The 15,289-nt window shown below is 32.5% G+C and overlaps 1 protein-coding gene across 5 annotated transcripts in view; it reads right to left on the bottom strand.

Moving 5' to 3' along the window:
* The window catches only part of LOC118192214 (uncharacterized), a 64,586-nt gene that overhangs the window by 26,755 nt on the left and 22,542 nt on the right, over window positions 1–15,289 (bottom strand). For 2 of the 5 annotated variants that reach the window (XM_035363127.2, XM_085809490.1), the window contains exons 2-3: window positions 14,787–14,889; window positions 9,068–9,155 (exon numbers count right to left, since the gene is read on the bottom strand). The exons of 1 other annotated variant lie outside the window; for it this stretch is intronic. In XM_035363127.2, coding sequence (XP_035219018.1) covers window positions 9,068–9,104 — 37 coding nt within the window. In that variant the 5' untranslated portion in view covers window positions 9,105–9,155; window positions 14,787–14,889. The remainder of the gene's footprint in view (window positions 1–9,067; window positions 9,156–14,786; window positions 14,890–15,289) is intronic. 2 more of the 5 variants (XM_085809491.1, XM_035363129.2) reach the window with 1 other exon arrangement.

The raw sequence follows: 15,289 nt of genomic DNA, 5'->3' as shown, positions 1-15,289 counted from the left end.
CGAGGAAAAGAAAATAGCAAAAATAATAAAATAAAAATAAATTTTGATTTAAGTGTGAGTCGTGTTAAAATTTGCATGAATTTAAAGATTATTTAGAAAAATGTGAATTTCTAAAACTATACCAGATCACTTGAAATATTACATTGACCTGACTCTAAAACAAAGGGAATGAAAAGCTGTGCATATTAAAAAGTTTAAAATGTTCAATGGTGAAATTATTAAACAGTATCATAAATATTTTTTTTTTCGCATTTGAAACTAAAGCATGTTAATTGGGAAAAGGGAGAGAGGTAGCTGTGCGAAACAATTTTTTAGTAATATGGCTTTTATTTTATTAAAAGAAAATCATTTACATATGAGATATACAAGGAGAAAGTTGTTACAAAAATATATCTTTAATCCATAAATTATTAAGTTAACAACTTCATTAAAAGTAACAATTTTGTATTAAGTGCGCTGTTTTGCAGAGAAAGTGACCAGCAATAAAAACACCATTTGTTTATAACATGTAAAAAGTATGGATAAGCCCATAAAGATGATCTTCACGTAAAGTGATAACAAAAAACTCATTGAAGGTGGAACCATAAAATAAGAATTTTTTTTTTAAAAAAAGCTATGTGCTTTCAAAGTTTTATCATAATATGAGGTCTGGTACATGAATTCTGATAAACCGTGACTGATCAAGGGTAATTAAACTATTTGATTGGTCATAAACTTTGGACATCCATGTCGACGACCTGACGTTCCCCACCTTAATTGCAGTTTTGATTGAGAACACTCCATTACGCCACTGGATAGGAGCCTTACCAACAATTAAACGACAACAGCTGGAGGGTCATAAAGTACCTCTATTGAGACGCATCTACTGCATGTTCTTTTAATAGGAGTTGTATTTCAAAGTTCTTACGACAATGAATATGAGCGTACCAAACTGAAAACTCAAACTCAAAATCAAGCGATTAAGCCATAGTGTATGGAGTGGTATCAAGAATTGGTAATTAGACAGACCAGAATCGTTTTTCCCATTGTACCAATCGTTCGCGTTTATACAACAAATTGTATAAGTGGAAATAATTAATGCGAAAGGAAAGAAACTGCTTCAGTGTGACAGACTTAAAATAATGAATCTGAGGGTGGAAAAGCAAGAAATCATTAATGGAACTTGAAAAAGTAAAAGAAGTTTAATTAATTAGATTGCATTATTTAGATAACGGAAAACTCAAATTACTGTATACAGTAATTTGCAGTTCTTAATGCAGTACCGAACACATGATGCAATCATGAAAATATAAAACAGCATAATAATGCATAAAGTAACGTGTAGATTCATGAACGAAACAATAAGTGTCCCGCATTAGCACTACAGTTGGAAACAATCACGTCTTATCCAACATACGAAAATGACTCATCTGCATGGCAGCAATCTTTGCTGACCAGCATACCGATTGGATAGTATAAAATGGTCTAATAGGAAGATTTAGTTTTAAATTAGTTATAAGATTTATTCTACAAATATTAACTGGGAATTATAAAGTCAAGCATTAAATTCCTTTTAAAATTGCTATTATCAAGTTTGAAGAATAAAAGCTAATGACAAAAATGCGTCTTTATTATAGCTGCGAGTTTTGAAGTATGAAAAACTAGGAAGTTCTCGCGCTGCGTGGCGACGCTATTTCAGATGAACTACATATTGACTTAAATTCACTTTATAATGCACGATTCATGTACTGAACTATTAATAATGCGATTCTGATGTAAAATGTACAACAATTTAAACAAATATCCCGAATTTTATTTCTTTGGATAATTTAAATTTGTAATGCTCTTACACCTTTATACTGAAAATCTTTTCAAAAGGAAAGAAAAGCTTTTATTTATCAAAGTACCTTTAAATACAATGAAAACAAAACCCATAATTAATGTATACGTACTATTTTGTAGATAAACTTAGTAATGTACCTCTTATTGATGTGCAACAAATATTAACTGATCAAACATTGACTGAATGTCATAAAATGTTCCGAAAACATCTGCTGTAAATTAAGACCATTCAGATCAAATAAAGTTTAAAAGAAAGTCAAGGAAATTGCACTATATAGTTTGCAGTAATTCAACAGACTATTTATTGAAATGTCTAGACGTTTCCATTAACAAAGGCTAAAATATAAAAATTAGGCGATTCGATGATCTACCGCGAGATGTGATGAAAAACCCGTGACATTTGGCAGCTATGTTGCATTAATGAATTATGAAGGACTCCAAGTTTACTGCTGTAATACCGAGGGTGAAATCAAAATCATGGTTAATCCAACGGCATGTTTAAAACACAGGAATAATCCCTTTTATAATAAATATATTTCAAATATTTTAAAAAATTATTTATATTTTCAAGAAATTCAAGCTGGGGAATATGTTATAACAATATTCAAAACACACCTTGAACGTCATTAGGAACGTAATAAATTAAGGAACAGTATTAACAAAATAACTTGAATAAAGCCATTGGGTTCAAGCTCGTGTAAAAATGCCAGTTATTCCTAGCGTCATTCCTTTCCTCTTTGTATTTTCCAGAGACAGGGCCCTATTAATCGGCGCTTGGTTGATCGGGAGCTGACTGCATTTTTCAATTATGTTTCTAGAAATTTAGAATTATCAGTTAACACCTCTAGTATAACGGCCTGGAGGCTTATCTGCTGAAAAAAAATCTATCAGAGCTAAGCAGTTTTCTTTCTGCTTGCAATCCATACAGGAAGACGGCATAAAAGTTATTAATATCGCGTACCATGAAAATTACTAGACGCTTTTTGAGAAAGAATTCAAAAGTACTGAACAAATATTTACACTACAAAATTCAAACTAAAATCCTGAAAGTAAAATATGGAGACATTTGTTATTATTATTATTATTATTATTATAGTACCATACATATGGTATTCATTATTGATATGTTTATAACTTTTAAATGCTTGAAATTTAGACGGTACAATAATTTAAAGCACTAGCAGTTTATCATTCATGAAAACATTATTTACTTATCGGTCCTTTCAACACCAAACTCGTAATTTCCAAAAATCATTTAGCAATGAACATGAAGATCACACACATTTCTACCATTCAAAACAATAAATCATAAACTGGAAGTCGAGAATCTGATCTCTAAGCAATCAAGGATGATGAGGAAAGAGATTCCTTAGAAGAAATATATACTGTATAATATACGAGGCATTATCAATAAAGAAGTATGGGGAACTACCATGATGTAATTCGAAGGAGGAAGCATATGAAAATCACCAGGATACAATACGAATTTATATATAAATATCAGTAGCAAGTAGTAAATTAAAAAGATTTTTTGAGACCTAGTTGGTCAAAAATTGCCCATTGAGCTGCAAATTTGAAAAAAAGAATGATAATATATATAGTATACATACAAGTATCACAAAGAATTCTGCGAAGTTAAGACCTATAAATAATTTACCTAGATCGAGGATTTTCTGAAATATTTGTGAACTCTGGGAACTATTAGGAGATATAATGAAGAGATTTCACCAAGAAAATACGAACTAAAAATCACAGAATAGGTATTTTAATGCAAATGCGAATGAGTATAAAATTTTAGGGATACTAATGTTCGTGTATAAGAGATCGCTATAATTGTAGCCATAATCGGTGTTGGTGTATTTAATTATGGCAAAGCACACGAGAGCTATCTGCCTAAGGGGAGGGATGCCTTCGTGGAGGACTTTCTAAGGGAAACTGGTTCGTATACTCGTTACACATGGGGAAAACCACGAAAACGCCCATGCAGCCAGCCCGTTCGCGGGATTCGACCCTCGAACCGAACTACCAGTGTTCAGAGACTTTACCGCTTGGCCGTTGGTGGATATAGCCATAATCGGAGTAGACCTTGGAGAGTTTTGAAAAGAATGCCGTAGACTTTGACAGTTTCTATAGCGTTACAGGTTTAACTAGCAGCCATCTGAATATTTGCAACAGATATAACAATTAAATATTATATTCAAGTTTAATTGAAAAGAACTAATAGCAAGTACGACCATTTCGTTCAAGGCATTACGTCTTCTCGCTTTCCTACAACACATCTGCTACAATTGAATCACACTATATAACAGTAACTTTAAAGAGTTAATGTAATGTAGTATAATCCAATTGTAGCAGATGTGCTGATATTTTTTAATCACTCTATCAAGTACAGTAACAATCACTTATAAAATAACATCTTCTGCAAAATAGTTTACAGTGAGTTTTTTTATGTCGAGCTGTATGATGAGTACGTAATGTGTATTAATTCAGAATATGCAATTAAAAATGTTCATATCCAATAAAAGTAAGATGGCGTAATTTTAAGAGAATCAGTTGTAGAAGAATTAAAATTAAGAGGTAATTACCAAGGTTCGTCCGAGATTTATATTTGCATGGATCTTTTTTGTCTTTTTTATGCCTAAAATATAAGCTAGACAGCTTTCGAATTTTTTTCATGAAAAAGGTACGTCGAACGAGAAAAATCCTCACGATTTATTGCAATTTAAATAACAAACTTATTTCGAAAAATAGCAAGAATCTCACTTTCTAAAGAACAGAAAAATGATAAGAATACTTCTTTTCCTTCCCACCTAAATGCAAAATCAAGCGTGCCTAGAAACTCCAAAATATCCTCTAACAGAAGTGATAAGTTCCGAAACTAAGGTAACAATCTGTAGTCTGACTTCAAAAATGATAAAGAGAAACATAATACAAAACGAAATAGTAGGTACTTAAGCAGTTTGTTAGATTGCTGGCTATATATTCTAATTATGTTAAGATTTCCGGCCTTTTAGTACCTTTAAAATAATAGACAAATAAAAGGACCTAGTCTGGCATTCAGTCTTGCCAACGTCATAGGCCATAACAGCGAATAGCAGCTATTTCTGACTTGACATCTGAAAATTTAGTGCCAGCCATTGTCTGCCAAGCACGCAATGTTATGTTTCAACACCCCCGACAACCCCCCCAATATTGGGAACCAAATTGCTCTTTCAAGGACACTTTTTATTTTAGCTCAGAAAACATGCATAGCAAATTATAGTAACAACTAAGATTTACAATTAAATATTTTCGACAAAAAATGCAATAGTTTTAATATACGCTTCTGTCAGTTGTAATAGCAGTACTTGTTTTATGTTCTTGAGTTAATGAAGGACATGGGTGTTTTCACCGATAAGGAGATTAAAATAGTTTATTCATTATAGGCACATTTGCGTACTTTGCGTTCACTTCAAGTTTGCGGATTCCGAAGCAAACTATGTAGCATTCTTAAGGTTGCTTATTACTGACAGAATAAGAGTTGTTTCAATCGATTATGGCAAAGCACTAGAGAGCTATCTGCTTAAAGAGAGGGATGCCTTCGTGAAGGACTTTCTAAAGGAAACTGGCTCGTACATATTACAGTACACGTTACACATGAATAAAACCGCAAAGAATAAAGGATGGCAAATTATTTGGTTTGCTTTATTTAATTTTATGACATAGCACGCGAGGGCTATCTGCTTAAGTGAAGGGATGCCTTCCTGGAAGACATCCTAAGGGGAACTAGCTCGTACACACGTTACACATGGGGAAAATCACGAAAACGTCCATGCAGCCAGCCTGTTCGGCGGAATATGAAGTCTGGACCGAACTCAGCGACAGGCCGAACTACCAATGTTCGGCAGTTGGTGGGCCCATGGATGGCAAATTATAAATTTGTGTTCGAAAACATATATTTGGATAAATATCTGCAGTTTTCTTCATTATACAGAAAACTATACTCTACCAGACAGTAGAATGAATTTGAAATTTCGTTGAAATTTTATCGGTTTACAAGTTACCTACTCTAATCAATGTATGTCAGAAAAATAAAACCATATTTAAGCAAAACTTAACATTAGATTGGCATTAAATCTTGAAGAAATATAATATTTCGATAAAATTATCACTAATCTAAAACTGAATTCTGCCCACTTTTAAACTATACTAATACTTAAAGCAAAAATGAAATTCACTGCATGCTGAAATACCCAAACATAGTTGGACTGTTTACTTGTAGTATTCCTATTGTTTCTAAAGTTCTGCCAGCTTTTAACGTAAGCAAGCAACTATTGCTTGTTTACCTGCTCCAAGTACCGTTGACAGAGACTAGAGGGTTATTTAATTTTAAAAGGATGTAAATAAATCGTTTTTAAATGACACTTAAGAAAATAAATTTACTATAATTTATAAACAAGGGAATATGCAAGAACTTAATTTGACTGTTCATTTCAGTAAAGTGTTTGTTTAAACTTCAAAACTTTAAAAAATATACAATTTACTGTAGTTATCAGTAAAATACTTAAATATCAGATTATTAATAATCGTACAACATTAATTATTATAAAATTATACAACACCATATTATTATCGCATACTTTTACATTTAGCTCCAGTTGGTTTTTTTAATAATACTGTAGAATTAAATAACTGCTTGCTGGTGTCTGAAGTATTGAATACTTCATTATATATACGGCATAAAATCTTTTAATACTTAACAAATCTTCATCGCTAGAGTTTGCAACATTCTAGCAGTCAACTGCAATGCAGTGTTTGGAAAAAAATACGTTATGAGGCTAAATTTCATTGGCCTTTTAACAGTGTAAATTTATCTGAGAGGATACATTTTAAATAAAACATATATATATATATATATATATATATATATATATATATATATATATAGATAGAGATAGAGAGAGAGAGAGAGATAGGCATATAGATGTGTGTGTGTATTTTTAATGTGATCAAATTATTCTAATAGCTTGTCCACACAAAACTAATATGAAAATACGTAGGTGAAATATATTTTTTGTAGACATTTTACTTAATTAAAAAGTATGTACAAAAGTCATGCCAGCATTTTATTCCTTTGCTGCTCAGAACACTGAAGGTTTTCAAAAGAAATATCTAGTTTCTACAAGATAATTCCGATATCTTTGGAATTTCAAGTGATAACCAACTCAAATATGCAGTGCAATAGAAGATACTGTTAAAGTTATTCTTAATCACAATCCCACTACAAATCGGTAGCAGAAATATTTGCAAATAGGATCGATTTTCGGTGGTGACTGAATGGGTTTTAAACGCACGGGGCTTTTCGACACCTTCTCATGCGCTAATTAAATAAGAACAAATTTTCATAAATATGTTTCTGTAAAACCAGCTCTTGCTTTATATATAACCTTCCTGTGCTTCGCCACAACTAATCAACCAACCAAACTTATACAAAACAAAGAGGGAGAGAATGTAAATAACTATCAAAACTTAAATAACAAGTGTAAATAAAATAAATATTATATATGCGCAAACTCGTATTTCCACATTATCTCAACCGATTTAAATCATAAATCTACTTATATGTATCTGTGCATATATAATGTCCATGTGGTTGAACTTTAAGAATCTGAATTTCTATTCTGTAATATTTAAGAAATGAGGATGTCTGGAAGACCAGCCATGAAATAAAACTTTTCCAAGAATAATATATTACTTTTATTTCTGTTTAATTTTTGAGGTTTTGCAATTTAAGCTCCTGAGCACAGTTTCAGAATTCTAGTCTTTCAATAGTTTGTGACTATGTCTACAAACTAACTTCCAACCCAATGAAATGTAACTTTCCTAACGGAGCCGAAATTAAAACTTCGGAATTTTAACTTGTCAATTTTTTTTCAGGTCTTTTGAGGACTAATTTGAAAATCCGAAACATTTTTAAAACATAACGTCTAAAATCCAAAAAGGATAATGTGAAAAAGAATAAGTTGTTTATCCACAGCCACATAAAATAGAATTTGTTTTGCGCAACCTTTTCACTCCCAGGGGTTCAGGACGCTACAGAGATCAGGATTCGTCCATCGTCGATCACTTTCACTAGCGATGAAAAGCCCTGCTGTCGCTGACCCAAAACTGAAGGTTTGAAATGTAGCTACAACTTTATCAGTCGCATTGACCGTGGTCACTTTTCTATCTACAGGAAACAGCGGAAGAACGTTTCCGGAAACAAATTACGGAGTAATTAGTCATCTCGTTCTATAGCTCACCAGGTCCGCGGACTAATGACAGTGCTGAACTATTCATTGGTAATCAAGCTTCAACATCAGGTTGCATTAAGTTGCACGTTTTAAAAACTCTTGTTGTTACGACTGCAGAACAGAAATGATCTACTTTAGTTGTAAAATGACAATGGTTTCGATATTTCCACATAATCGGGAACGGCATTAAATTGGAAAAATAATATCTTTTGCATTTTGGTAATGTTGAACACAATTTCAATAAATTTCGGCCATTGCATTTATTTTGTTGGGTGTTTAAAACAAAAGTGATTTAAATGATTTAGATCCAGCGTAAGTTTACAGAAATAAATCGAAATTAAATGTTAAACACCCTAATTTTCTTAAAAATATATTGTCAGCATTGGCAGTTGTAATATCAACAAAATAAGATATCCTCCAGTACACTAAGACTACAAGTGTTATCGTTGTCCCTTATTCTTATGTCCGAGTACATAGCCACAGCTGTCAGCAGTTAAAAATAATTTTGGTCACATGTACTTTCGGCAAATTTAGTACAAGAATAAAATAGAAAATTTTCACTAAACTTTTTATTTGTAAGCTTCCTATTTGCTTGTACAACAAATTATTCAATTTTTTAACACATACATGTTTGAATATTTTTATTTCTAATAAGAATATATGGAAAAATGAGGGTCATACAATATGACACTATATATTTATTATAAATAATTAAAATATCAAATGTAATTTAATGTCCTTACTGGAAATAATACAATTAGGCTAGTATAAGTACTGATTTTGGAATTCTTGATGAGAATTTACTCGAATAAATAATGATACCATTATTATTTATTTTAATGTTTATATACTGCAAGGAAATTTTGAATGATTAAATATGACCATTGTGAACAGACGTATATACTTTCGTGATGCCAATACAAAATACGACAGTTTTAAGGGTAGTAAAAAGCAGAAACAGAAATTGCACTTACCTATGGCGGCAGACGGTGCCTTTATCCAAATAAGCATCGGCCGCAACTTGGCCTCAGTTCAAAGACTTTGAACCTCTCGCCGGATGTCCTGTATCAACAAAAGAATTCTATGTACATCAACAAAAGCATTCGATGTACAATACAAGAATTCGGTGCACATGTATGAGACCGGCAAAATATCTGCTTTAATCTTCCTATAAAGAATATGTTTAAAGGCATAAAATTGCATTGGATGCTCGTGATTACGAAGCAACAGTTCAATAACCAATATGTGTTGTCGGTGAACTCCCCAAAATTAAAGATGTTTTCTTAGGAATTCGACAAACTTTCTGCTTTAGTGTCGCCGAGCATCTGTTACTTATTGTAAACTCTTGGATGTGGTGAACCACGATGTTACGATGAACAAAAGTAATTCCGTCAGTATTTTTGCTTATTTTTATTTCCTTCCTGTTTAAATCCAGGCGGTGCAACAATTCAATTCGAGATACTCCAGCTGTCAAACACCATTGTTTCAAAACTTGCTCGGCACGAGAGAAAAAGACAAAAAAGCGGGATTTCCCATCAAAGTAACAATTTCATGAACCTGCGGACATGCCGCCGCTCGACCACACGTTTCAAAAATCCCAACCCACGAATTTCTGAAATGCGGTTGATCAAATTCTTTTATTTATTTATTTATTATTGTTTCTTTTTTATTATTATTTCCTTTTCTAGCGAACATGCGTTAAACGGCAGTTTAATCAGTGACTGTGTCGAGATCCGGAAACGTCAAGATGCGGCGCGTGTTCTGAGGAATAATCCAAGGGATGGAGAAAGTGAGATGCTGGACGAATAGACTTAGAGACGCGCAGTTAACCAACTGCCTCGGTTGCTCTTCTATTGAACAATAGCTTGCTTCACTCAATAGACGCGCTTCACAAACGGGTATTGTGCGCACGCCGGCTGAATGCTCTGCTTATCTCACTCGCTCGATGATCATATTTTTTCTTTTTCTTTTCTTTTTTTTAAGCGGCTAAAAAGTTTGCTCAGTTGCGTAGTGGTCCATGCGCAAGGACGTAAACGATGACATCATCGTATGTGGAATACATACGCTGCCCGCCTCAATGAGCCAACCTTTCAGATATGACCCTCGAAAGAAAGTCTACTTCCAAGGTCACCTCAAAGAGCCGGAACTAGCTACAAATCACGGCATTTCTTAACAGAAATTAGAATGCGAACCGGCTGCCAAGGAAGTAAGAACAGACTTATTGGGAAAACCGATTCGTGCACATCAATAACCTTTAAAAACTTTCTCTTTCGTCAGCAAAGTTTCCCGGCTTCTCAAAGCTACGAATCAAATTACCTTTCCGAATTTAAATATAAAACGAGCGAAAAGTTTTCTTATAAACCAATCAGTTGCACAGTCAGAAAACGCTTATCGACATGTAACGTTTTCCTAAATCTGCATACAAGTTCCTAGGTTTTGCCTTATAATAATTATGCATATGTTGTGATCAATACTTTCTCTTCCTAGATAAGCCTGCAGCAGACGCAAGAGTTTCTGGATTACACCTATTATAGGGAAACTACAGATACAATATTTAGATAAATGTTCTCGACTAAATCTGACAAAAATACTTTATGTTTGCATCTTAATATAAACACACTGATTACGAAACCTATATATCAGTTTTATTCTAATGAATTTCCAGTTGAAAGGTCATATAATAGAAGCTTAAAATTATTAAGACATGACCATTTTTAATACTTTTATGAAACAATACATTAATTCAAATTTGCTGAATATATATATATTCGCTGTTTCTTGAAGAAAAGCATCTTATAAATTTGCTTGCAATTTAGACTTTTCACTATTTGCTTAAATCCACTTGTATTTAATCAAAAGCTAACTTCGCAAGTCGACACGCGTGTGCATGGCTATTTAGCTTATAATTTATATTACCTTACATCTTTGTGTTCACTTAGGCTCCTACCTAAAACTTGATCACAAATAGACATAAAAATATATCAGTTTTCTTACTTCCATTTAAACAGAAATGAATTTTTAGAAGGAACGTTTTATAAGATTTTACAAGTTACAATTATTAACTATCAATAAAAAATGAACTGAAAACTATCCACAAGACTAATAGATTGACTGATACAGAATGGCTCAGAGATAAAGCAAAATTTGATGTTTTACTTTATGTAATTTATACGTATGATTAATATTTTTGAAATGTTAATTGTATGCTAAATAGAAAAAAAAAAAAAAAAAAGAAAGAAAAAAATTCCTACATTCAAGCCATATGATGGAGATATTTTCTTAAAAGCACTTAAATCTTTGCATACCATATTTGCAAGAAAGAGCTAAAATTTCACATTTTTTTAACAATATTTGGTGAGTATTAAACAAATTTTATCTGAAAGTTATTAACTTGAAAAGACGTAAATATAATAATTCAACAACAAACTCTCAGTGATGAGAAACTTTTATTTACAAAGAAAAAGATAATAAATACTCAAAACTTTCAGAAACCACAGTAATTATTCCAATACTTAATTGCTATTTCGAAGTTAATAAGTCTTTAGAGATTCTTAAGGAACTTCCTATTACGTAGGCAATACAAGATATGATACATTCTTATGTATATGTAATTACATTCCTACTTTATTTACAAAGTACTTATATTTATTGGCAAAAATAGTTAATGAAATCACATAAGAATACATATATATATGTAAGTAAGAGAAAAGATAAAACGGAAAAGTCTAATCTTTAACAAGAGTATACATTTTCTAATTTTTTTATAATGAAGATTATTGCCGAATTTTAGGGAAATTCTTAAGGAATTAAAACGTGTATGAATGTTTAATGAGAACATGGTTCTGATTAAAATTCATTTGTTTCAGAATGAAAGGCGAACTACCTAATTAAATACAATACTTTACTATAATATAATATAAAAAAGAAAATAAATGATATTGATATAACTGAGAGGCAGACCTAAACTGATATAACTCAACTATCAGAATTAGTGGCAATTGTGCAGTTTATACGTACGGATAATTTCCTATATAATTCATTTAGTAGTTAAAAAGTGGATAGTTTAGCGTTTCACATAGTTGCATAATTAAACTTCTTTCCTCAAATTCTGCGATTTAATTTATCAAAATACCCGATTATAGGATCCTACCAAATTTTAGGGTAAATATATAGCCCTTTTCCACCCCCGAAAGAAAAGGGACTGCGATATATGGTTACTAAGAAATATTACAAAGTTGTACGAATTAATTTCAATAAATTAGCAGGCTACTAAGCAGCATTCGACACTGAAACAGAAGTTTTAGAAAAGGGTTTCATGAGCTCGTTCTAAAAATGTGGAGAATCTAAGAAATCGGGAAGATTGATTTTGAATTATCTTGCCGAATAGCTTACCTTTTTCCTCACAGAGTTAGGAAACTATGACGACAGTGAAATTTACCTTCTGCGATAAAAGTTAAAAAGTTACTAAAGATATATTGATGGGCAAAAAAGTTTATTTTATTGTTTGGACATTACCAAATAAGTTATTATTACGAAGAATTTCGAGGGCCTATTCAAGAAGGGAAGACTTTAATCATATAAAAATGTACTGAAATGTAACTAGAGGTGTTCTACAAGGGCAAGAGAGAATTTCGTACATAAAAAGGGGAATGCGAATTGTAGAAAATTGTTAAAGTTTTAAGTTATATACATGTTTTAAACATAAATTTATATGCATGTTACAAAAATTAACTCACGGGGTTAAATACACAATATTATAAAAATAGATAAAAAATTTGAAATCAGATTTTTGAAGGTCATAAATATTTAATGGTAACAAAAGCTTAAGTAAAGCGACCAGAGTATTATTGCTCCCTCGACTATGAATAGGACAGTCACCTTTTATTTAGAGGCATTATTATTTTCAGTTATTATTATGCTTTTTGTGACCTGAGCAGTTTATGAAACAAGAGCTCTTCATTTTATACTAATTATTTCAATATTAGAACAATGTTTCTGTGTATTTTATTATTATTTGTATTATTTTATACTGGATTTCATTTTTTTTCCGCAGTTTTTCTTAGAATATCAGAAAAGGCTTCCTTCTGATTTACAAATCTGCTTCCCTAAATATGAAGCAATAATTGAACATCATTTAAAAAAAGTTTGGAATTAGCTGTTTTATGTTTGTCGTTCATACAACAATTTTCCTATGTTGTTACTTTTACACATTTTTTGGCAACCATTTGACATCTGCAACCTTTTCAGTTTTTCAGATTTAGGTTCGATTTTCATATAACATATTTCGACACAATTTATATGTTTTTCTCTGTCTTTGCTGTATTGCAAAGAGTTAATTTATATAATTCTATAGTTTATTTAGATTCAATTCTTTTAGCAGAAGCTTTTAGAGTGGTCATGCTACTATTATATTAATATCAATCACTTAAATTGAGCTTCATGTATAAACAAACTGTAAGCTGAATAAAAATGAAATGTTCCTTATACCGAAATGACCTTGAAATGAAACAGCTCGCCCAAAATAGCAAGCGCCAAAAATAGTGTTGATCGGGCATACAATTGCTTACTAGAGTTGGATTCAATTTCACGTAGTCGAGTGTCGTCATATCAAACTTTGGCGGATTTTAAAAGTGGGTAGAATAAACAGACAAAAATAACAATCCGGAGAGAAAATAAATTTACATTACTGAAACTTGATAATTATCTCAAGCTACTTTTACCTCATTTTACGACCCCTTCTCACTTAAGTCGCCTGGCAGAAACTGTGGGAAAAGAGTTTTTATGTATTTTAGAGGGGGTTCGAAGATAATTTTTTAGCGTTTTTTTTTTTGCAACTGTTTCTGCGTTTAAAGACTGGCTTAACTACTATTTTAATCCAGAAGTTGAGACTTAAGCTGACCTCTGAATTGACCTTTGATGGTGATGATAGTCATCAATAATATTTCTGACTAAGCCCGACTAATTTTAGATTTTATCACAAGACTAAAGATTGTTCTTTTGCCTATGAACATTGCTTGCCAACTTCAGCAAATGAATCAATATGTGATAATGAAAGCATATTTATTACGCCCTATATGTTCTTGGAGCCTGTTTAAGGTTGCTTAGGCTTAATTGATTATAATAAAGCACGAGAGGGCTAAGAGGAAGGATGCCTACCTGGAGGGCTTTCTAAGAGAAACCTACTACTATCCACATCACACATGGGGAAAACCATGAAACCCGTCCATACAGACAGCCCGTTCGCCTGGAATCGAAACCAGGTCGAACTACCAGTGTTCACCGATTTTACCGCTCGACTACTACTGGGCCTCGCCAGTTTAAGGGCAGCCATTTAAAGCGAATGTGGAACTGAAGGTTTGTTTAATGTATTTTAATGTCTATCGTGCACTATGAATGTCGATCATTTTCCATTTTAGCGGCTGCAGTCGTTGTTATGGGAAAGCAGCTCAATTTTGAATTTGACACCAAATATGTTGTATGATGCCTAAATTCTCAAGTCAGAAAATCACGCCTGAGTGTTTTCTTACATTTCAAAGCGTTCTTGAAGAAACAGGGATTTGATTTTAAGCTTGCAATAAAAAAAAGTTATGCTTTCAAACTTAAAGGATTAAATCTCAGTTACAACCCTTGAAGTCATCGATTTGCACAAGCAATTATTATAACAACCAGAAAAGGAATAAAAAGCATTCTTGCCTGCTGTAAGAAGTTTCGAAGGGAGAAAAGGGGTCTCTTTTGGCCCGGACTTAGATGCGGGGCTTCTTCTGGACTTCATAGAATCTCTTGTCACAAGATCCACCTAATTTTATAATTAGAATGCAATATATTAGTTTTATTCATATCAAACTAAGGTCTTTATTAAGTGAAAATACTCGCTTAATACCACTGACCCTATTATAACAAACGTATACAGAGAAAAATATCTCGATTTACGTTCAATCTCATGCATTGATTCTCAAAGGAGGCAGCAACCGTCACCCAGGGGTCACTGGAGCAGTTTATCGTGGCGACTGAATCTCCAAATATTATGGCGGGGGGGGGGCGCCAAATTACAATCGGTGGGCGATGAAAAATTTTTGTTTATATAGCTGTTCGCCTACCTTTCCAGGAACATGTCGTTCACAGCTGTTATCTGCACTGGCCAGCTTGTCCAACAAGTAATGACTCATTAATCGAATTAGGCATCGCAATGTTCAGAA

Source organism: Stegodyphus dumicola, chromosome X2 (assembly GCF_044657685.1).
Source record: "Stegodyphus dumicola isolate Sdum_Otavi_A_Nest chromosome X2, ASM4465768v1".
Classification (NCBI taxonomy): domain Eukaryota; kingdom Metazoa; phylum Arthropoda; class Arachnida; order Araneae; family Eresidae; genus Stegodyphus; species Stegodyphus dumicola.
The sequence above is the reverse complement of the archived record's forward strand: the minus strand, read 5'-3'. Positions and strand labels throughout refer to the sequence as shown.